Source organism: Cucumis sativus, chromosome 1 (assembly GCF_000004075.3).
Source record: "Cucumis sativus cultivar 9930 chromosome 1, Cucumber_9930_V3, whole genome shotgun sequence".
NCBI lineage: Eukaryota > Viridiplantae > Streptophyta > Magnoliopsida > Cucurbitales > Cucurbitaceae > Cucumis > Cucumis sativus.
Genome location: NC_026655.2, coordinates 3390752 through 3415033, shown reverse-complemented (window position 1 = coordinate 3415033; position 24282 = coordinate 3390752). Strand labels below are relative to the sequence as shown.

Sequence of the window (24282 nt, the reverse complement as noted above, 5' to 3'; positions counted from 1 at the left end):
TCAAACTCAATTTAAATACCAAACACATTCATCAAGTAGTTCGATTTTACAACTTTACGTGACACAAATTTTCTAACTTAGCATAAGATCTATTGGTTTTATAAGTTAGCTCGGTGTTCCAAAAACCCAACTAATAAATTTGTAAATAATGAACATGTTTGATTATCCATAATTCTAATCTTAAAAGAGAAGAGAAATCATACTTTGAATTTGGAGTTTAGTAATGAAAATGAAAGATGTATTAAATTGTAAGATCTCTCTTGCTCATGCAAAGCCAAACACTGATAAAATGATAAAATGAAACGTGGAGGGGCGCGCGCGCGCGCTGACAGTAATAAAAGCGAAAGAAAGAACTAAAACAAAAAAAATACCAAAAGCAAAGGGATAGAAAGGGGGAATGAAAGGAAGTGTGTGTTTCCTCTGCGGTTCTCTCCCATTTCTTCCAAATCCAAACTACAACTCTTTCTCTTCTTCCTCCGATTCCATTTCTAAACGTAGCTTGATTCATGCTCAAACTCATCACCAAGAGATTCGCGTTTGCACCAATCGTACTTGCCGTCGTCAAGGTTCCTTTCACGCTCTCGAAATTCTCAACGCCCTAGCACCTCCCAACATTGTCGTCAATCCCTCCGGTTGTTTAGGAAAGTGTGGCGCTGGCCCTAATGTTGCTGTTTTGCCCGATGGATTCGTCGTCGGCCATTGTGGCACACCTGCTCGGGCTGCCGATCTTATCATTCAATTATCTGGTCAAGACTCAGATTCTGTTGGTATCTCCAAGAGTTTGGAGGCTCTTGCTCTGAGGAAGAGAGCTCAATGTGAGTTGGAGGACGGGAATTTCTCCCAGGCTGAGCTACTTCTTTCGCAGGTATTTTGTTCTGTGATATGATATTGATATTGTTCATGCGTAGTTTTTCACTCTTCGGTCTGAGAATTCTGTTCTGATCAATACATTATGTATGATGTCCTGCTTCAATTTGTTGCAGGCGATAGATTTAAAACCATGTGGAGGTATCCATATAATATTCAAGGACAGGTGTTCTACTCATAGTTCTATGTTCTATCATATTATATATAATCGTGTGCTATCTGTCCCCTCTTATACTAAGTTTGGTAACTATAATTGAACTTATGGCGGTAAACACTGACAATTATTGTTACTCGTCGATTTATCCTGCATGTTTCTAGCATTTGTATATTTCTGGACTTAAAAAATTGTTTGTAAATGTATTTGCTAAAGCAGATGCATCCAGAAAATATAGTTTCACAGAACTAGTAAATTTTCAGGTCCATCGTAAGATTGGCACTGGGGAATCACTCTGGCGCCCTTGAAGATGCAAATGAAGCTCTAAGAGTAGCTCCTCAATATCTAGAGGTGAGAAGTATTTTATATATTCATTGTGTGCATTACATTTCATCTAAAAAAATTAGACGGTGGTTTCGAGAAAATAACTAGGCTGTTTACACTTCAACGAGTCTGGGTTGTGAATATAATCATTACTGAAGAGACATTGTTTGGAACTACCAACTGCGGAGAGTACCTCAATATTTTCTACAAGGTTTTTTACTTATATTCCTATCTCTTCCACTCCAAATGTTTTTAAGCAGATTTGCGTAGCACTAAACTTTAAGTGTCGACTAAAAGAAAATTTGGAGGTTAACAGGGAAATTTTGGACGTGAACAAAAATTATTATTCGGGGATCAATATTTTGTTAGGCTACCTGAGTCTTTGTGATGCTTGAATCTTTACATGTTAATATTATAATTGAATGCTAAGAAACAGTAATTGCGGTGGACAAGGTTAAAGAAGAAAAAGGAAAATAAATAGAAATCTTAGTTGAAAAGTCAAAAGACTGATGATGCTCAACTCTAATTTAGAGGTCCTTCAAACATGCAACCAACTAGTAGAACATGCAATCCTTTTGAGACAATTACAAATTCTTATCCTTCAATTGAAAAGATGTGAGAAGAAATGATTCTTGCTCTAGAGTAGATTATCGTATTATTCCTGGGATGCATTTCTTAATTTCAATTTGCAGGCTTACATTTGCCAAGGGGACGCATTTTTAGCTATGGACCATTTTGACTCGGCTGAGATATCATATTCAACAGCTTTAGAAATTGATCCTTCAATTCGTCGTTCAAAGTCATTCAAGGTATTGATTCACTTATCTTTATATGAGCATACTATGGACAATTTCATCACTGGGACAAAAGAGACTCACTTTAACCAACTAATTTTCAGCATATTTGCTCCCCAACCAAGGATTTTATTTATTTATTTTATTAACTTTTGGTTTATAGGAAGCACCCAGAACCATATTTAAGATGGTTTACCATTGAAATGTTGGTTGGGATTGGCTGAAAGAATTTTGGAGCTATTTTCTGCTTTTGAGGACAAAATTCAATAATTTATTAATTAGCTTTAAAAAAACTGTTCTCAAAATGTTGTTGACACTAATGACCGGTTTGTACCCGAGAACAACTTACTTTCTTCTTATAATAACCGTAAACAAAACTGTTTCTGAAAACAGTTTCCCAGACAAGAGTATTCATTTATGATCTTCTTTTAAATTCTTTTGATCCCAAACCGGGCACAGTTTCTGAAGTGTTTGCTATCAAATTTTCTCAATTAACACTTTCAATCATAAGATTTGTACCCTTTTGGAGTGATCCGTCCTTGTAATTTTACAAAATGGCATAAAGAAGTCAGTTTTTGTCTAGTGCTGCTGGAATGCCTGTTTGGGAGAAGGTTACATTTTAATATTTCACCGCCATTTCTTCAATAGGCGCGAGTTGCTAAACTTCAGGAGAAGCTCAGTGCTGTGAGAACACAATAAACCTGAGATGTAGGTCAAGGAAGAAAGGTAACTAATGAAAACAGTTCGAGACTCTGTCATTCCTTCAGGTTGTTTCCAGGTTTCAAATTTCTGACTCAGTTTGCCTTTGAAATTCTCATTAGATTAAATACATATAAATTTGATACTATTTTGGAGTTCAATGGAAATCTGAATAATTTGTATAATCTACATGAAAATGATTTTAATATCAGGGAAAATAGGCGAAGAAAAGCATCAGATAGTAAATGTTTGAAGAAAAAGTACTGATCATAGTTCAGAAATGTTCGGATGGATTATATAGTGTCTTTGGGCTTATAAAATTCACTTCAAAGTTTGAATGCAATAAAAATAATCTGGAGATTAATAATTTTAAGAATCTTCTGGCATTAGATAATTCTTAATCATTTTAATGTTGGAGGAAAAAACATTGCAAATTTCGCAGTCTCATAAACATTAGTCTTAGAGCACGCGTTCACATGGTGAAAGTGATTGCTGACATGAAGAGGAGGATGGAGATCTAGGTTGGGGATTTTGACTTTTGCTTGTATTTAGTTATTAATATGATTGTCGCAGGCATGAATTAGTATAGTAGCCAAACACACTAAAATGTTTGCATTAATTCCCCCCCCCCCCCCCCCCCCCCCCCCAATTTCTGACATGGTTAGACATGACTTTAACCCAAAACTTATGATTTTTTCTTCTTAAAATTTCATTACATATTGATAAATCCTAAAGTAGTATTAGGAATTTAGGATGATATCTTCATCCTCTAGTCTTAACTAATTAAATAATTTTATATCTTGTAAGATTTCAAATATCATTGATTGAATGTTTTTACTGAAGTACATCTTGTTTTTATGTTAAGTTTACAAGCTTTAGTATTAATATATCAATATAGGCACATCAGGTCGTCTGGTCCACTTAGCAGAGTTAATATGATGAAAATATTATGTTTATATTTTGAATGTAGGATTGTAAGATGGAATTCTTTGTGATAAATGTAAAAAGTGGAGAAAAAGGGAAATATAAAGTTACTTTATAAGTGTAAAAAGTAGAAATAACGAGGAGGGTGGAGTTCCTCGATAAATATGAAAGTAGAGAGAAAGAGGAATATGACGTTACTGAATAAGGGAGGAAAGTTCAATAGTGTTCACTATCGAAGTTGTGTTTAACAACCAACTTAAGAAATGGGTGAGCTACGGTTTAGTCAACCCCATAATATGTGTCTCTAACATGTACATGTTCTACTTTTAAAGAAATTGATGTGTCATAATGTCCGTGTAGGTGTGCTTCTCATGCTGGAATAACATACTGTTAAGTATTAACTCCAAGAAACCTCTTTGGGAAATTTATTTTTCAAGTAAGTGAATCTATTTTATTTTGGAGAAGTGCCTCTTTGGTAGATATGCTGTCCCAAAGTTTTAATTTAGCCAACATCTCTCAGTGTTGAAAAATAGGTTTCAAATGTCTCAACGACATTAATTAGGTTCTTTAATTATTATTTAAAACATTTTTAAACTTAAAAAAAATATTTCTCTCTTCCTTTCAACACTATATGCTTTTTAATTCATTCAGAAAAATACTAACTAAGATTAACAGAATCAAAATGAATGGGAAATAGATTAGGGAATCAATGTTGAAGGCATATTTGTTGTTATGTTATGATTTTGAATCCCCTTGTCATTTGTTTGTTGGCTTTCAATGATGGAGTTTCTCACCGGTCTGGGATCAAAGTTTTTAAAACTTTGTGGGTAGATCTTAGAACTCAGACCAAATCATTTTCTTCCTCTTCATTTGTTTCGCTCCAACTGGTTTGGCCAAAAGACTAAAAGAAGTATTTTCCCTAAGTTTTTTTCATTGGTACCTATCCTGATCTGGATCCATTATAATATCTATTCTTGTTGTCTTTTCTACCTGGAATGTTTGCTCCACAAGTAGACAAAGAAAAAAGAATAGAAAAACCCTCCATGATTAGGAAGCTTTATACATTCTCCATTCCTTTCCTTGATAATATTCTTTTCTTCTGATGGGGTAGATTTTGAAAGTGATTCATTGAGGTTTTTGCCATTGAAATCTCCTTGACCTGCCGGATATTAATGCATTTTATAAATATTTTTTAAGGTTTAGAAGTCTATTTGGATCGACTCCCTAAGAGCTTAGGAATGTAAAAAAAAAAACGTTATTAGTGTCATTGCAAATAAGTTGGTTGAGAGTTACTTACCTTATCTAATCACTATTATTGTTCCATAAGATTATTGCTTGTATGGATATTACCTTATCTAACGCTTGTATGGATGGTAAAGTTAGCTTATAGGTATTTAGTAATGTGTGCCTGAAATTCAGCGCATTTAATGACAGGTTTTGTTGATTAAAATAATTGTCAGCTTTATCTAAAGCACAACCAAAATTATTATAAGCAAAAACATGAGCCACTTAAAATTATTGGAGAGATGTATTTGTATTGTAACTGGAAACTTTACCCAATTGTACATAATTAGTTTGGTGTTATAGTGCATTTATGAAGCTGTTGATTGAATATGTTTGGGAGGATAAACCGACTCATTCCACTAGTTACATCACAGCTAAAAACAGAAAAACTTGAAAACTATTTCATACCGCTTTCTAATACTAAGGGATTAGTGTCCATCCAATGTCACAGATGTCAATAAAGATATACTTTTACCAAAGTTATTTATAGGGGGGACTGGCTTAAATCTTAACACTGCTACGAACCCACTACCCTAAATATCTCTAGTTAGGTACGGCTTTCCCAAAATGAAAAATAGGAATTGCTAAGTAGGATTGGTGCTGTGACCACACAAAAACATGTCCATGCTCTTCACCTTTGCCCACCACTTGTAACTCTTCTTTCCGCTGCTTTTTGTTTTTCCAATGACACCAACATTCCTCTTTGATTTTAGTCTTCCGATTTGAAAGCATGCCTCCAATGTTACCTCTTTCCCATTGCTGCATCTACTCTCTACCATTGCTTTATCTGTTTTCACAAGCTGATCATAGTACTCTTTATTCCTTTTCTCCAGCCCATAGATCTGACCTTGAAGATCTTCAATTTTCTGGTTAAGTAGGTATACCCTATGATCATCTCTCAGCTTCAGCATACATCGCGCCATCTCGCCTGCCTTCTGTTTCATAAAAACAGACTCTGCTACCAACCCCTTGTTTTCCTCCATCAATGATTCCACCCTATATCCCAATCTTGCATTTTCATTCAGTAATATCAGCCTCTCAGACTCCAACACATCAAGCAAACTCTTCTGAAGCTCAATCTTTCTTGACGAATCACAGCATTGCTTTTCCAGGGTGGTTACCTCATTTGTAAGAATGTCGTACTCCACATTCTTCATCACAAGCTCAGCGATAAAAGCATCGTTGTCTACCATGCCATAGTATTTAGTTGATGTTACAGATACTTGTTGGTAGGACAGAGAGCTCTCGGCATCAGACTCGATCTGACTGATTCCTGAATCTTCAGCTCCATCAAAAGAGTCGAGGGTTGAAGTAACAGAAAACTGTCTATTGTGATGTTTTGCAACAGTTTGGATGTAGCGATCTGATAAGGTGGTGTATGCAGTGTACAGTTCTTGGAGAAGTGCCAGCAGTTGAGGACGTTTGTTGTAGTAAAATTCTGCACGTTCAGCAAAAGAGTCCCCAACATTGTCCTCTTCAGCATTTTTCATAGCAAGTAAACTGATCCTCTGCTCCATTTCTGCCATAGGACATTATGTTTCAAGACAACTTAAATTTAAAAGCCAAAGAAATAAGAAAACCACATTTTGTAGGCGCATCATTTTGGCTTAAAATAATAATGATGAATTGCACGAACTGTTGCTTTTAATTGATTACACATATAAGATGTTATTTGACAGTTTTTAGACTATAAATTGCCAATGGATATCAAATAATACATTCAAAAGAAGAAGAGTTCAAAATTTCAAATTCCAGATAATGCCAAAAATATAGACCCAACGGATCCGTGACTTACCAGGGCCAGTAGCTTATTTTGGTTCAAGAAGGGGAGAATAATCTAAGATGGGACCTATGGGACACTATGTAATTGAGATTCAATAAGACAACATAATATTCCAAAATCTGTTGATGTGACATAACATATTTCAAAAACGAACTAATGATATTAGCTATAATTTTATAAAAAAAGTACATAATAACTTCGTTTATTTTTCTTTTAAATTCCCATTTTCTTTTAAATATTTATAAATATTCACGAGGATGGCAATTGAATCTCGGGACAAATTCTATCTTAAAAGTTTTGAATTCCTGTCAAATCGTGGGGCAGAAGGTATGGTTCCCCGCCCTACATTTAAATTCTATTAAAATATTTTGAATGAAACTTATAATTCCAATTCAAAATGTTATAAAGTTGGGACGACTCAAGATAATTTGAATAAAATTCCTGAAAGAGATAACAAAATGGCAAAACCTCCCAACAAATGGAAAAAGAAATGGGTATAAGGTTCACAAATTTCAAAGCCATCACGGGTTTGCATCAATCAGGCAAATAATAAGATGCTCTTTACAGGAAAGTTGTTGAGGACTGCACATCGGTCAGGGATGAAAGAACAGAAAGGTCGCTGTTACGAATATCAAGAAAGAGTTCATACATACACACACTCTCTCACAAGAAAGGTGTGTAGGATGGGGGTTGGTTTCCCTTCTCATAAGTTAGTTTAGGAGTTTCAAATTTTAAAATAAAGTTGGAACAAAATAGCATGGTGAAGGAAATTCAAAGTCGAACCTGGACCGACCAACTTCAGACTCCCTCAGACTAGTCTTACTTCAAACCACCTACCCTTCCAAACTGCAATAAATTTTTCTACATGTATACGCAATCAATCATCAGTCGGTAGGTAAGTTTTTTCCACAGGCTAAGTTTACTCCCTCACCCCTACCCCTCTCTGGTCCTCCTTGGTATTATGGAAAACAAACGAGAAAAACAAAAATTAAAATACAGTAAATTGAGTTTCAAGTCAACAATTAGCATTACCTGCGAGAGAAGAAGATAACGTTGAAGAATGCTTGGTGCTGAGTGTTACACTGTTTCTGTTGCTGCTGAAAGTATCGCAAGATGGAGATGAAGATGTTCGATTGATTGAAACCTCTTCTTCCTCCGGGGCCGCCATTGCTATCTAAACGTTAGCCTGTTAAGCTGCGCAATGCAATCTCCACTCTACTCTTTTCAAGTGCCTCTCCTCACTCAAAGTGCATCAACCACAGGAACACTCGCAGCTGACAACACGGTTTTGTGTTAACCATCCGACAAAAATATGTGCAGAACCACTACTTCAGAACGACCATACAGAAAAAGCAATACATATTTTCCACATATCAGTTAATATTAATTAAAAATTAAGGACAAAGATGAGCAACGCATGATTTAATCATCTGAAGGCACACTAGCATACATATTTAATTCTTGGGAACATCCACTTCAAGACCACATTGCAACACATGTGCCATCATTATCAACACTTTAAAGTATTGTTGTGAAAGACAATTGAAAACTTTATTTTAAACTCTAACATAGAATTTATCTTGCAATCAGAAATTAAGTAATTCGAAAAAATGGTTGGACAAATAAAGATCATTTATGTTGCAATTTTATTGAATGTCAGGAGTAATGATGGTAAGCTTCCAATTAAAAAGGCATGGCCCATAAAGTCCTTGGGGGCAGGCAAGTAGGAAAGCTCAGAATCCAATAAAATCCAATGCAATAAAAGCAGCAAACCGTACAAAAAACCTAACTATTGCATTTAGAATAGAAAAATAATAAACAGTGTAGTATGGGCAACAAATTGGAAAATAATTTTTCGTAAAAGAGTTGGCGCAGATCTCGAAAAGTTTCATCAAAATATAAACAAAGTGCAAATCAAATCACAAAGCCTGTCTCAATATTCATGGTACCAGAAGCTGCGAAAACCGTATTTACTCAAATCCCCAGGCTCATTTTATAATGCTTCCACATTTTGTTTACTTCAATCCTTTCCTAAGGCAATGGATCACCACAACAAAATCTGAGAGCATTTGGAGCTAACCTGTACTTAGGGCTAAAACATGTAAAATATATTCCGAAGATTGAGTAACTACTGCGATTCAATTGAAGTGAGGAGACAGAAGATAAGAGGAGAAGCGCTTTCTTATGATTATTTGGAAGCTAAGGAAAGATGAAAACGGAGAGAGAGAGAGAGAGATCAGCGAGAGAAGACGTTCCGATTATTGGAACCGACATTCTCGTTTTCAGATGGTAATTGCAGAAGATTAAACGCTAGTGCACTCTAAACTACACAGAACTAGCATAAACTTCAAATTACAATGCCAGGAAAGTAAATTTTCACAAACAAATTAAAAGCAAGTCGTATAGAAGACAGGCAACGCTGATGTTTCATCTTCTTAGCAACCAAAGAGGATGAACATCAGTGAAAAACAGTGAACAGAAGAATAGTCTAACAGGTAAACGAATACACAAAAATAACAGTAGATGATTCGATTCATAAGAAAACAAGTAGAGAAGAATCCATGAAAATTACCTACAGCTTGTGAATCAAAATGCGGCAAAGGAAATCCGAGAGAGAGAAATGGAGGTTGAGGGTTTTGATCGAAATTGTATGTTTAAAATTTGAAGAGATTACGCATTTAACGAGGAAAAAAAGAAACGAACCAAAAAGAGAAAGAGAGAGAGAGAGAAAGAGAGAGTAGGGATCAGGTTTTTTTCCATTTGAACGATACTTCACAGTTCACATAATAAAGTGGTTTTCTTCTTTCCCATTACCTTCAATTTTTTTACATTTTCCAATAATAACGTATGCGTTTTAAATGTTTGAGTTTTGATTTTCAAATAAAATAAGAGCCATATCTTTTTTATTCTTTTTTAAGGTATAAATTTGTTATTTTAAACTTTATGTCATAATTATTCTTATATAAATTATTAGAAACTGTCACATAGCATAGATTTTTTTTTTTTATATTTCACTTTTATAGATCTAAAGTATTATTTTATATACATATATATTGGCATCTATTTGCTACTTGTGAGTTGTTGTTAGTGTCCTTCATCTCGAATAACTTATTTTAAGGGATCTTGTTTGATATTATTTTACCACATTATTCCCTTTATGAATGATAAATTTTGTATTTTGTATTTTATTAGTAGTGTAAAGTTATATATTGTATTGTAAGGGTGCTTGAAGGTATTTCTAAGTGATGTTTTTTTATTCACTTTTCTATTTGCAATAACTAACATAAGAATATAATTAGTTAAAATGGGTTAAGTTATATTAATAATGCTTTTTCAAAAACTATTTATAAAATTAGTTATCTTAATATTTGTCTTTGTCCCTTTTCTTTTTGAAACAACATTACTTTTTAGTTCTTTTCTCAGGAAAAGAAATAATTCTTTTAGTCTTTATAATAACAAGAGATAAAATCGAATTTTAAAAAAACTAATTCCGTCTATAAATCCTTTTAGGCTCCAATATCTACATTTTACAAATATTTTCAAATTTCAAAACAAGCTTAAAATAAACATGGACTAGTTTTGTTTTTAGATTTGGTGGCTATTACTTTAAATATTTCCAAAAACCATGGTAAAGTGGAAATGGTTAGAAAAAACAAACACAATCTTTTTTAAAAAAAAAACAAAGAAAACAAATAGGTTTTATCTTCGTATTGAATTCACTCTTTTTTAGAAAAAAAAAAGTTCAGTACCAAAAATGTGTTGCAACTGCAGCTATTTCAGTGTAGGCAAGAGACGTGTGGTATTAGCACTCATGAGATGTTTAGTTTGAATCTGCTACGTTTTACCACACTCATACTATAGAAATTATAACTTTAAAGAAAATACTAGAAAAATTAACATAAAGGAAGGGTACTATTAATGTCATCATTACTACAGCCACTATAATAAATTATAAATTATAAAGTATAAAGTAGATAAATGCGTATTAAGGGGGCGCCGGCCAAGTACGAGTCTTCACTTGTACTTAATAACACAATGGGGCGTCCACAAAAAGGCACCAATATACATCTAATTCTTCTCTAGATCCATCTAACGACACATAGAAGTTAAGTAATAGCTACCAATTGAACTGAATAATACAACAAAATCTTCATTTCTGTTTGTTGGTTATGTATGATTTGATGACTGCTTCATGTCCCAAAAGTATCATCGTCTATCAAGTACTAAGAACAGAAATTTTTGTCATGAGGTTATAAATTGGGTGAATTTAGTGCTTTCATCATCATTCATTTACGAGGTTAAAGCAGAAAACTAATTACCATTAGTCAGCCGAATCAGCTCCGTAGCGACAAGCAACTTGTTCCCCGTCTAACACCCTCTCTACCACATCCGAAGGCAAACCAACCATCTCCAACGTTTTCTCCCAGACTTGGTAAGATGTCTCAACGTTGTGTGCCTCTTCTGAAGGGTTTGTTGGACGACAATCTTGGGAAAGAAACGCACAAACAGGCCAGTTATCTGCTTTAAGTAGTTCACAGTACTCTGGAACTTGAGGATCAGTGGCTGCAAAGAGAGTGCTTCTAGAACCTGCAATTAGCGAATAGTGATGTATATAGGATTTTAGATGCCAAGAGGAATAGAGAGGTGCGGTAAAGAAAACATAAAGCACGCATCTGGCTAAAGGAAGACATTTTAAATTGATTCACCTCAATCAAACCCACCAGTATGCTAACGCAAAAGTATCTTAGTAAGATTTTTTCATTAATAAAAAAGAAGTTTGGGTTAACCCACATGTTATGTTGAGCGGCACATACCAATACCTCAAAAAGGATCCACAATTTTCATATTTATTTGAGACAAGAAACAATGTCATCGCTTGAAACGAATTACCTTCTTGAGGACTAAAGATAAAATAAGGAATTAGGCCATAAGCAGCTTGAACGAATTTTGAAAGATCCCTTGCCTGCATCAACGGACAAAATTAAACACAATACAAATAGTGACAATTCATATTAACTAAATTTAGAAGATATGATTTGAGTACCTGACTGATGGTGAAACCACTCAGCACAGTTCTAAGTTAATGGTATTAAAATAAGGTAAAAGGTAGAGCAAAAATATGCTGTGTTCTGGAGTGAAGTGCAAGCTAAACAAAAGAACAGAAGGTGCAGAAATTAACAGTGATGTGAGGTACAGCCCTCAGAGTGAATTTCCATGCACAGATAAAGGACATTTCAGTGAGCGAACATTTTCTGAAAAGTTTTAGAAGCTGCTGGGAAATTTAGTTGAAACTCAATCCACTTGTTGAGATGTCATACAAATACTTTAGTATCATACGCAGTTTCATTTAGCAAATAGTTAAGTGTTATTACCTCTTACGAAAGATAATGATGGTATTGATAGTATATACGATAACTTCAATCTTAACACCCATCTTAATAATATACCACATTTATATGAATAGTTTCAGTTGTGTTCATATCATCATTATCTTCATTTAGCAACATTCTATCTAGAGTCTTGTTTCGGCAATCAGGCTGAAACTTATTCGAGAAAGAACTTACCACATTTGTATGAACAATCCCAGGTGACACACAAGCTACGTTGATCCCAGATTCAACAGGCAGCTTCTTATGAAGAACACTGCTAAACATAACCTATAATCCAGAAACCATCAGACCAAACTATGCAACGAAGGCACACATGAGCAGTATAAGCAGCTTTTACAAGCCAGTAGTTTAAGATCAAACCATACAATCAAAAGGTGAGAATATCCATGCACAGTGAATACATCATCTAAGAAACAACAAATTGTCCACTCAACTATTAGCAAAAATAATTGAATAAATATAATGGGGGATATTAGTATTGTTCATTTAATATGATAGACTAGATCAAGACTCCTTCGTTAAAGAATACAAAAGGAACGAAAATCAAGAAGGGCGTACAGGAGGAAGCAAAATGTGAAACAAAAACCATACGGATACTAGAAACATGAAAATGTCTTTATATATAAGAGAGAAATTTCAAGGCTACAGAAGCATCCTTCATTGTTGAATTAGGCAAAAAGATTTTAATGAAGTCTCGCTCCCAAAGAGAGTCCTCCATGGATTGGCATTTTAAAAGGGAGAGAAAAAACAACTAAACAGAGTAAGACAGTTGTTTTACATGTTAATGAATGGTTAAATCCAAGGAAAGAATATGCAAAATCATAATTGAATTCACAATACTAGCAAATTATGGGAATAATATAATACAATTATAAAAAGAAGAGTTTCCAGGTAACTAAACATAGAAGGGCAGGAGTTGTGGAAAGAAAACGAGTAATTGACAAGTAACTGTACCTGTGCCAGCTTACTGCTTGAGTAACCGACTAAGCTAGTGAATTTCCTTTTTGATGAAACAAGATTCATGTCTTCCGTGTCAACAAAGCCAACATAGTGCATCTACATATTAAGTTTGTGAACATGATTACAAAGACGGAAACAAGCATCAATGATGAAATACAAAAGATCTATTTTGCCACCATGAATCCATGATCTCTAGTTATAACTAGCCAAGATAGAATCGCTTCCAAGTTACAGATGGACCCTGAATTGTAGGGATTGAAACATGTCTACGTTAAAAATCCAATCCTGGACTCTCCATGCAACTAATGTGTATAATTCACCAAGAAAAAGATATAGAAGTTAAATCATTCCAATCTATTCCTAGGCTTTATCTTTAATTTAAATAAAATAAAATTGTTACTGTACATAGACAATATATGCACTCGGTTGTGCTATTTTCATTACATAATATTCTCAAATGTTGATAATTTCTTATTCTTAGAAAGGAAAAAATAAGCTCCAACAAACAGTTATGATAAAATGGGTAGAACAAAATTTATAAGCTAAGCACATTATGAATACAGATACGGTTTGAATCAGATTACCATTTCCAATATATGCACATGTATAGACATATGATGCAAAAACCATGTGTTCTATGCTTTTGTATAGTGCCCATGAAACTTACAACGGAGTTCACATTAATTATTCGGCTTGGGGAACCTCTGATAAGGGATGGCAAGAGTAATATTGAAAGCAAAGCAGGTGCCAAATGATTCACTTGCAGGTGCTCTTCATAACCATCTTTAGAAAATTTTTGTGGCTCTAGAGACAACAAACTCGAATTAAACTAAAACATTGTCACATATTTCTTCACCAGATAATAAATATTATCATAATCAAAAAGTGTAATTTCGCCACAACTACAATAAGATGAATGGAATGAAATAAATATTTGGAATTATTTTATTTTCTGAAAAATTCAGTTAATGTCATTGGCAAGTATAGGATCATAAAAAGCATTCATTCTCAGAATCTCATAGGAATAGTTGGCATGAAAAAATATAACAAAAAAGAGATGGACAAAAGCTGGAAACTGTAATAGGAAGGGTAATTGATGAGTAAGATGAATGTTACATATCAATTAAGCAATCACAAGAAACTTCACATAAATGCAATATATTCAAAAAATAGAGAATGATAACTGATAAGCACATGAACTATTTCAATGACAACAGTACTCTCATTGTCTCCATCAATATAGTTCCTGGTAGCATCTCAACAACTGAGAAAAATATAGTACGAAAAGTAACTGTCACGTGTAAATAACTAAATTGATTCAGGCGTGGCAATAAGGAAATGGAAAATCAGCCAAATGAGTAAAAGATTACCAACCTCCTATGGAAAATATTCCTGCGTTATTGATAAGAACATGTAAAGGTCCCATACGAGCATTATAGGCTTCAGCAAATCTCACGACAGAATCCAAAGATAGAAGATCAAGTTGCATTACCTAGCAAAAACAACATAGCATATCACTCATTCACCCTACATGATGATGAAATGTTTGATAATCATATACAATTTATTGAGTTTTTCTAATGGTGCTCAGGCCATAATAACAACTGGGAGAAATTATCACTCAGTAGGTTAATGTGGAAGATTTTAAGCTAAATCAATTTTCTTCATAGTTGAATCGGAATCTTTCCCTACTATTTCTAGATGATTCCATTGAACCATCTACAAAATTCTCAGTGAAGTCATTGACAGGGTTTTTGGATTCTCTAGACTAATGCAATTAAAGTTGTTCTTTCATAATTCTTCCTCCACTTACTTTGATCGTTTTGATGCAGCCATTTTAAGGGGTCATCTTGGTGTTCTCTTTCAAAGCTATTTGACGATTACTCAGTTCAAGACATTTTACGTTGTTGGGACTCTTCTATCTTTTCACATTTCTGATTCATATTGGTTTTCTATTTTGTTATTGTTCTTAGCAGTATCTTAAGGATTGATTTGTGGCCTTTTCGTTCTCTCTTCCATTGTGTTCTTTTGTTCTTATGTTTCACCTGGCTTTTGCCCTCTCCTTAAAATTTTGGACATTAGTCTCTTCGGGTTCTCATTTTCATGTACTTCATGAAAATTCAATTTCCTTTTCAAAAAAGAACCATACAATAGCTACTATTTCTTATATTAAAAACTGTAGAGTATAATTAGAAATTCAGAATTCCTTTTATGCGAAGCTACAGAGTTGAATCCGATTGCTCTTCTAAAAGAAATAAAAACATTGTGGACTTTCGATACCTCAATATTGAGAGGAAGGCCCATGCCAGACCATTCGTTTTGCCACTTCTGAATCAAGTCGAGAGCAGCCTTTGGGTTTCTTACTGCCATGACAACATGTGCCCCAGATTCAGCCAATTGCCTGCTCCGTTGAAAAACAAAAAAGAAAAGGAACAAAAATAATTAGCAGAAGTGGAGATGAGAAAGAAGTAAGTGGTTCCATTAATTGAAAACCGTTGTGAAGAGTGCCCTAGTCAAGCAGGGATACGAAATGAGAGAAATGAAAACCTGGCAATCTCGCGGCCAATACCGCTGGTGGATCCGGTAACAATGCAAGTAAGGTCGTTAACGGGAGGAAGAGGCATAGGATTCTGCAGATGGCTGGCCATGATTCTTTGGAATAACATCTCATGAATGACATACATCCAACCTCTCAACCATTCAACCCAACCCAACGCCCCCTTCTTCCTGTTGTTGTTATTGTTCTTCTTCTTCCGATGCTCCATATCCTTCTTCTTCAGCTCATCGGAAGAAGATGTGGAATCCTCCATTCACATACAGCTGCTGTTCGCTAACTTCAATGCCGAGATCGGAACTGGAAAACAAGTAACCTCTCTCTTGGGAAACTCTCTCACACACACTCTCTCTCTCCGGATTTTGTACTATTATGGTTTTGGCAGATACTGGAAAGCCGGAGGTATATCATGTGTGTGGCCACTACCCGCCCCGCCCTACTTACCGCAATGCATCTAATTCTAAGCCTCTTTTTTCCTTTGTTTTTCCCTTAACTTCTTTCTCTCTTTCTCTCTTTCTCTCTTTCTCTCCTTTTCGGATATTTCTCTTTTCACCTCTTTTCCTCTAAAATTCGAATTCTTATGCTTTTTTGTTGTTACGTCCCTTTCCCCATGCCTAAAACAACCATCAACTATCCAACATTCATCTCAACATCCACTTCTCCACATATAACTTTGGGACTTTCAATTATTTATATTTATTTAATTTTAATGTTTGCAAATCTGAACTAATTTAACAAATTTGTGCAAAGTAAAGTTTAGCACAACTCTTGGAATATATTATTTTCTTGTTGATACTTCTACTTTTTATCACATAGGTACAAATAATAACAAATTTGTTGATGTCATAGAAGTTTTGCCTTTCTTCTATCAAGTGTTATTTGATATGAAAAAATGTCTTTCTAGTTAGTTTTTGTTGTCATCTTTGATGAGATGGAGAAAAGGTAGGTAGTAGGGTTGGCTTGTTCATTGATTTGTCTAAAAAACAACTAACTAATCAGATAAATTGCATTAATTTTAGTTTAATATGGTGTTTAAAAACCGCTAATTCTTTTCTTTTCATACCAAAGAAAAAAAAAATCTAAAATATTCTTTTGTCTACCTTGTTTGATTTTGATTAAATACTCAATCAACTTTTGAGTGTGGGGCTTAAAACTTTTTTAGTTGCTATTATGTTTCTTTTTCTAATGGCTTTTAAATTATGCAATAAGAAAGTTGATGATTAAATTATAGTATGTAGTTTAAAAAAGACGTTGATTGTTATAGTTGTTATACTCGTTTATATTTGGAGTAGATTATTTTAAGTTGAGTTATAACAATATATGTTTGATAGGTATATTATTTCAGTTTGATAAGACAACAATAAACACGGTAACGAATAATAAAAAATGATGACGGATGAATATAAAATAGTAAATAATGTAGCAAACTTGGTATAATTTTGAAATAATATTTTATAATAGCTAATTAAAAACTTTTTAAATAGTATACATATATAAAACTAAAATTGATTCTTTTTAACGAACAAGACCTTAATTTTATTGTTTATTTGACATGCATTCTTGAAACCATACCACACATCTACTTGCAACCCTAAACTGCTTCTCAAATGAAAGACTCTCCCCATAGATCTCAAGCAACTTGTGTCCATGGCAATTCGGATGTCGTATATCATATATTTATTTTAAGCTAGAAATGCTTAAATATGAGTTCCTATAGCCACACTTTTATATTCTCGTGAGTCGAGTATAGTTTTCATTTATTCATGTATACCTCACGTACTCACATCACTACACATAGATTTCTTTTATTGTATTGGAGATTCAATCCTCTATCACGAAAACCATCTAAAAAATTATTATTAATTTTGATAAATGTAATCGAAGTGGTAAAGTCTAGATACGAAAAATAACCCTAATAACAACAAAATACATAAATAAAAATATGGAGGGCAGACCACATTATCGTTTCCACTATTATTGTTATTGAGCAATATATGTTTGGGGTTTCCGGTTTCCCCTTAATCACTTGCCCTAGCGACTAGCATCCCCAATTCTGTTTTATCTCTTCGCATTTCCCTACCCTCTGCCTCTCAATCCTTCATTATCTACCTCATGGCTCAGGCGGCAAGTCGATCCAAATTGCGGTGGGGAGAGCTAGATGACGACGACGGTGATCTGGATTTTCTTCTACCGCCCAAGAAAATTATCGGTCCAGACGAGAACGGTGTGAAGAAAGTTATTGAATATCAGTTCAATGAAGATGGTAATAAGGTCAAGATCACAACCACCACGCGTACTCGCAAGCTCGCCAATGCTCGCCTCAGTAAACACGCCGTCGAGCGTCGATCTTGGGCAAAGTTCGGGGACGCTGTGCATGAGGATGTCGGCAGCCGTCTCACTATGGTCTCCACTGAGGAGATCCTCCTGGAACGCCCTCGTGCTCCTGGTTTGTTTTCGATTAATCTACTTATTTTATTTATTGGTTGTTAGATGTTGGAATTGATTGTATACGAGGTCAGTTCTGCTACGACGTATGCTTGCTTTTAATTTTTGTGTCTAAATATGCCTTTTGCTCCAATGTGGGATTGCATCGAAATTGTCCTACAACCACGTTGAGAAAAATGGGTGCTTGATTATTGAAGCGTTTGAATGTATATTTGGTCTGGATTTGAAAACAAGGGGAAGATAATTACTTTTCGATGCCTGGAGGATAGTAGCCTAGAATTTGCAGAACTGTGCTTTTAGGAATTTACAGTCTGGTGCTTTGAAGTTACACTGAACAATTCAAATAATCGATTATTGTTTTCACCAGACAATTATAAAAAATGTCTTCTTTATAAAGCAGAAACGACATGATTGAAATCATTCTGAATTTGCCTTGGCATTCTCATAGGTATTGTGTGCATGTATGTACCCTATTAACATCCTTCTGAGGAATGAAAATGGTTACAGGTAGCAAACCAGAAGAGCCAAAGGTTGCAGGAGACCCTCTAGCTCAACTTGGAAAAGGTGGTGCTGTACTTATGGTGTGTCGTACTTGTGGCAAAAAGGGTGATCACTGGACCTCAAGGTGCCCTTACAAAGACTTGGCACCCCAAGGTGAGGGATTGGATAAGGCTACTGCACCAGAGGCTGCAGCTGCTGCACCTGGTGGTGCAACTAAGGGAACTTATGTTCCTCCAGGCATGAGAGCAGGAGCAGACAGGACTGGAACTGATATGAGACGCAGGAACGACGAAAACTCTGTTCGTGTCACCAATCTCTCGGAGGACACGAGAGAGCCTGATCTGCTTGAGCTTTTCCGACCTTTCGGTGCTGTTAGCCGAGTTTATGTTGCAGTTGACCAGAAGACTGGTATGAGCAGAGGATTTGGTTTCGTGAACTTTGTGAACCGTGAGGATGCTCAAAGAGCTATCAACAAACTGAATGGATATGGTTATGATAATCTCATCCTTAGAGTTGAGTGGGCTACTCCAAGGGCTACTTAAAATGCCTTCTTTTTATACTCTTTATCTTTCAAACTCAGTGTGATTTGTTTACTATTATAGCAGGACCCCACCCCCAACATTTTGTTACTAAATTAATGATGTGTTCTTGAGGTTCCTTGTGTTGAAAAAAAAATGGTAAGTTGAGGACTTCTTGTACTTGATAGTCAAATTTTACCTGCTGTGGAAGTATATTTGAGTTTACTTTCGTTGGTTAAAATCAGGAGTGGTTTTTCCCATTATTTTTCCCAACAACATAATAGCTTTACAGAACTGCAAAGGAGAAAATCCTTATAGAAAGGAAAAGACTTGGTGGTGCATCCAATCATTATCAATGTCCATTACGAAATACCAATGATTCATGAAATTGCCATCCATACTTTACAGGACTCCATACGGTTGACATAAAATTGGCTTTAGATGACAATGAATCTTGATTAACTTGTGTGCGTTTAGGCAAATTAATAGGGCATATGGCGACATGATTTGAGTCTTGAGATGACTTATTAACCATTTATTTATCTGGAAGAATTTGCTGTGTTTGTTTTAGTTGGCGTGGTGGGGATTTTGCTCATTTCAATCCACTTTTGGTAATTTGGATCAACTTGAGAGAATGATTTCATTGGTCAACTCGATTTTTCTAATTTTCCTTAACTTACAATTTGATGCAATTGATTTGACTTCTATTTTTAAGTTGGGTTAATCACCATCCATCACTTAAATAATAGGTGTACTTGTTTAACTTCCATTCTTAATCATTATTCAACAATAATTTTGCTATGCCAAAAGAAATGATAAATCTTTTCAAAAAAAAAAAAAAGAAAAGTAAGTAAATTATTGGGTCATTTTCAAAAACATCAAAATATTGAAATTATTTATAAAATTGTTATCCTTCAATAAACACATTAAACTTTTAATTTGTGTTCATTAGGTCATTGAATTCCAAATTGTCCAACCTTTTGTTTATTTCTCTTAATTCTATAATTTTATACATAATTTAAATTCTATCAAACACAATATTCAATTTTAAATCTAATATATTGTTTTTTAAAACTATGATGTAGATAGAGATTTTTATTTTGTTTTATTGTTTTTATGTTTGAAGTGTTTTTTACTTTTTTTTAGATGTTAGGTTAAATTTGGAGTATTACAAAAGGTGAATATAAGTGGAAGTTAAAAAAAGAAAAGAAAGAAGAGTGAAAAGCGGTTGGGTTTTTCCTTTTTTTTTTTTTTTCTTTTTAAATAAAAGGCGGGAAAGAGGTTTATGGTAATAACATGAAATTGAATTCACTCTCTCCGCTTCTCTTCTCCTCACCTTCTTCTTCCACCTGCTTTCTTCCATTTTGAAGAACCACCGTCCGTTAATTTGACCAACTCAAAAAGCAATTCCTGGTATGATTTACATTTATCGCCACTGATCTTCTCGATTCTTGCATTTCTTTAATTGTTCAATCCATCACGATATTTTCTTCAGTTCCAATGCTTCCTTTCTAACTTTGCGTTTTTCGATCTTCTGTGTATGTAGAAATTTGAACCGAAATGGAGGCACTGAGACCGGGCTGGGCAGTGAGGATGATAATCGTTATGGTAATTACGGCAATTTTCTTTCGCTGCGTCAATGCGACCAACCATTCTGTTGGTGGGTCTTCCGGTTGGGATCTCAATTCGAATATCCTGGCTTGGTCTGCGGCCACCACGTTCCAAGTCGGGGACTATCTCGGTTTGTTCATTTCTTACTCAGTGTTCCCTTGCCCTTTGAAATACACTTTCAATTAGGTTTACATGTGCTATCATTTGATCTTTGCTAAGTTCTGTTCGATGACTATTGTGAATTGATGAATCTTGATTTGCATGCCTTCTCTTCTTGAATTCTTTGCCTTCGAAGTTCCAACTATTGCTTGGGCTGACATACTTGAATTATAATTTATGACTGATCACTTGATGAATTAGTTTGATTCTGTCAACTGTCCCATTTCTAAGTCTCTTTGATGCTACATATGTAAAAACAAATACAATCCTTCTTTAATAGTGAATGTTATCCGATCAATGGTTTCTTACTGTTAGAGCAACTCCATGACTCTGTTTCTTGAATCAATTAATCCACATTTCTTATATATGTTTAAAATAAAAAATGAAATTGATCTAAACCATTTCAAAACCACGTTTATTCATAATAGTTTGTAGTCAGTTAAATTTTGGCTGGTGTGGTTACAGTGTTCAAGTACTTGCCAGTTCACGACGTGCTGGAAGTGAACCGAACAGACTTCTTCAATTGCCGCACCGTGAACCCAATCAGAACTCACAGTGATGGGGAGACGGTGATCCCCCTGAACCAACCTGGCAGTCGCTACTTCATATGTGGCCGCCCTCAACACTGCCTCATGGGACTTAAGCTCCGAGTCCAAGTCCTCCAACGCATGAGCGACCCCAACAACAATTCAACTCACGACAGCCCTAACCATGAGGAGCGACTTAGCCCACGCCACCCTCCTCGTTCTCCTCCCTCCTCACCCCCTTCTCCAACTATTGAAATCCCACCAAGCCCTGACATTCCGGTGGCGCCACTGCCTTGCATTTGTTCCGGGGTGGCCGAGATGATGATGAAAACTTGCCCTATGAACTGGCGTTTCCTGTTGCTCTTCATTATCCTTGCAATCCCTCCTTACTTTCATTCCTTGATTCCATAGCCACTGAAATCTTGTGCAATTTACACCCACGTGGGTATGGATATATAGATATATAGATAGTCCTATTCCCCCTTTTTTGGACTGACTGATATGTTGTAGGTTTGTGAAATGTGAAAATGATAAACAACCTTTGGTTTGTAGTGTTAGACGTGTAGTTTAAAGTTTGGGGCTGAGATGGGTGTTAATAAAAGAAACTTTGCCTAATTTTAGAACCGAGAAAGTTATTAAGAAGCTAAGCAAAGAGGGAGGGACGGTTTTGCATTTGCTTATTCTAATAAATGAAATACAATAATAAGCTTCTTATTGCATTTCTATATTGATGACATTTCTGAAATTCCTCCAAGGAACAAATTATGCTTAGTTTGGTTATTATTCAGTTGGATGAAGTTAATTAGTCAAATGTAAAGCCTGCGCCGACTCCTTAATTCATTATGGTGGTCAATAGTTGCACCGAACAAGGCATGCAATCATGCTGCCTACCATTCTCATTTCTTTACCCTTTCTCATTTCTTTACAAACCTAACGAATCGATTCCCCCATCCAACAAGATTCCCACCCCCACCCATTTAATTTAATCACCTTCTACTCTGCCTCTGCCTCTTTAACATTGTCTAAAACCAGTTTGTTAGATTATAATACTAAATTATCATGCATATTTTTCCATTTGTTTTATGGTTTAAATTTCTTATTTTTAATGTCAAAATAAATTTATAATAATAAGAAGAAAAAAAAAACTCTCAAACAACAAGACATAACTACTTAGAGCATAAATAAATGAGAGACTTCAATCTTCTAAAATTTTGCTAGCAATAGAGTGAATAAGAGCATTTCAACCACAGCGAACATGGAATAAACTAACATTGATCTATACTAAAAAAAATCTTATTTGAATTGTATTATAAGATTAGATAGTTTGTTTAATTTATAGTTTTTTAAGTTGCCATTGAATAGTATAGTTTTCTAACTAATAAAAACTCTAGTGGTAGTCCTTCCCACTTTTCTCATCCTAAAATTAATACACACAACTCAAATGCAATAGAACTAAAAATTGATTCCTTCAGATTCCAAATTACCAAAGACCAGGGAACAACTTTATAACATACAAATTTTAGTACAATATTCATTACTCATATTCCGACACCCTCACTTTTAGTTATACCTTAGCATAAAAGGAAATCTAAAAATAGATGTTGTAATTATATATATATATAGGGGTTTGGAAGGACTAGTTCAATGATGGGTCACTCGAAGAAAAAGTAATATAGTATTGATTTGCGTTAAATGGAAATGGCAGAGAAATATCCATTTTACAAAAGAAGAGAAGAGAAGAGAAAAATATACAGATGACATAACAGCACACACATAAAGGACATTGGAATGGAAAATTAAAGAGAAGCTTAAAACAAAATGCACCTCCAAATATTACTGGACTTGATTATGAACATTAACGACTAAATTCACGTAAACACTAAAAGCTACGTTTCATTGCCTGCAAGAATCGCTGCTCTGATTCTTGCCGCTGTAATCGTATGCTTCGGTTTACCATTTCTATGAAAGCCTCTGCTCGGCTCTTCAGTTCTTCCGAAGTCATCGATATCTTTCTCCTAAACGACAGCGTTTGCTGGAACTTCTCCGGCTTCCGTACTTCATTCCGATCCCACGCCACTGGCTCCTCCTCTCGTACGGCGGCTCTAATTAACCGAGCCGGCAGAGGGGAGTCCCATGTCTGACTCTTCTTCAGCTGCGGCGTCTGTTTCTCTTGCCTTTCCATGATCGCCTTCCACGTCGCTTCCATCGAGTCATCGTCACCGCCGCCCCCGCCCTCCTTTTCCTCCTCCTCTGTCTCGCAGGAATATGCACAGAGCTTTTTCGATGATGGGTCACTGAATTTTTCAGTGAACAGAGTCGGGAAATCCCATTTCAGCAGTTTCTCTTCTTCCTCCTCTTTTCCTCGTTCATCCTCGTCCGGGATCCCATTCCAGATTTCTCCGGAACGACCACTGATCGAAAAGTCCCGGTCCTCATGCGTTAATTTATAGGGAGCGGATGGAGAAACGTTAGTATTTTCATGAGAAATGGGAGTGTAATTAGTTTCGGATGTGTCTTTTTGGCGACGGAAGAGAGAGGAAGCAAAGGCGGCGAACATGAGCAAGTTGAAAACGATGAAGACGTAGGGAGGAGATAGCCATGATCTGAAGGAGAAGAATAAACGAGGAAGAGTTATGATAAGAAGATTGGCAAATTTTGGTATTATAGCCACTTTGAACAAAATTACAGTGGATATGAACCCAATTGCGAGCAATACCGATTTTGTAATCGAGATTGCCGTCTCTAATGTCAAACCATGAAACACAGGTTTGAGTGGCGGATCGTCCAT

General features: G+C 35.3%; 6 protein-coding genes across 10 annotated transcripts; 3 read left to right on the top strand and 3 right to left on the bottom strand.

The window, feature by feature from the left end:
- Positions 1-293: 293 nt before the first annotated feature.
- On the top strand, positions 294-5068 carry LOC101213093. Of its 2 annotated transcripts, XM_031884506.1 has the most exons (6): positions 294-865; positions 984-1033; positions 1285-1372; positions 2038-2154; positions 2788-2865; positions 4123-5068. In XM_031884506.1, the coding sequence occupies exons 1-5, from the start codon at positions 398-400 to the stop codon at positions 2836-2838; spliced, it is 774 nt and encodes a 257-aa protein (XP_031740366.1). In that variant the 5' UTR covers positions 294-397; the 3' UTR covers positions 2839-2865; positions 4123-5068. The 2 variants fall into 2 exon arrangements, with proteins under 2 accessions (XP_031740366.1, XP_004137391.1); XM_004137343.3 differs by lacking the exon at positions 4123-5068 and having other exon boundaries at positions 2788-3211.
- Positions 5069-5421: 353 nt separating this feature from the next.
- Positions 5422-9634, bottom strand: LOC101212854 (kinase-interacting family protein). Of its 4 annotated transcripts, none has more exons than XM_011651293.2 (3): positions 9402-9634; positions 7862-8157; positions 5422-6565 (listed from the first exon to the last, which is right to left on the bottom strand). In XM_011651293.2, the coding sequence occupies exons 2-3, from the start codon at positions 7995-7997 to the stop codon at positions 5631-5633; spliced, it is 1071 nt and encodes a 356-aa protein (XP_011649595.1). In that variant the 5' UTR covers positions 7998-8157; positions 9402-9634; the 3' UTR covers positions 5422-5630. The 4 variants fall into 4 exon arrangements, with proteins under 4 accessions (XP_011649595.1, XP_031740354.1, XP_004137390.1 ...); XM_031884494.1 differs by having other exon boundaries at positions 7862-8154; XM_004137342.3 differs by having other exon boundaries at positions 7862-8103.
- A 1066-nt stretch (positions 9635-10700) lies between these two features.
- LOC101212371 (dehydrogenase/reductase SDR family member FEY) lies at positions 10701-16288 on the bottom strand. The gene is made up of 9 exons (XM_011651289.2): positions 15727-16288; positions 15460-15580; positions 14554-14671; positions 13847-13983; positions 13174-13275; positions 12394-12486; positions 11720-11792; positions 11149-11416; positions 10701-11052 (listed from the first exon to the last, which is right to left on the bottom strand). Exons 1-8 carry the CDS (start codon positions 15987-15989, stop codon positions 11151-11153), a joined length of 1173 nt encoding a protein of 390 aa, XP_011649591.1. The 5' UTR covers positions 15990-16288; the 3' UTR covers positions 10701-11052; positions 11149-11150.
- A 1421-nt stretch (positions 16289-17709) lies between these two features.
- Positions 17710-19441, top strand: LOC101212619 (eukaryotic translation initiation factor 3 subunit G). Its single transcript, XM_004137341.3, has 2 exons — positions 17710-18179; positions 18686-19441. The coding sequence occupies exons 1-2, from the start codon at positions 17846-17848 to the stop codon at positions 19219-19221; spliced, it is 870 nt and encodes a 289-aa protein (XP_004137389.1). The 5' UTR covers positions 17710-17845; the 3' UTR covers positions 19222-19441.
- Positions 19442-20330: 889 nt separating this feature from the next.
- On the top strand, positions 20331-22114 carry LOC101216391 (uclacyanin 1). Its single transcript, XM_004137523.3, has 3 exons — positions 20331-20610; positions 20744-20938; positions 21433-22114. The coding sequence occupies exons 2-3, from the start codon at positions 20758-20760 to the stop codon at positions 21903-21905; spliced, it is 654 nt and encodes a 217-aa protein (XP_004137571.1). The 5' UTR covers positions 20331-20610; positions 20744-20757; the 3' UTR covers positions 21906-22114.
- Positions 22115-23373: 1259 nt separating this feature from the next.
- On the bottom strand, positions 23374-24282 carry LOC101216148. Its single transcript, XM_004137522.1, has one exon. It carries the CDS (start codon positions 24280-24282, stop codon positions 23374-23376), a length of 909 nt encoding a protein of 302 aa, XP_004137570.1.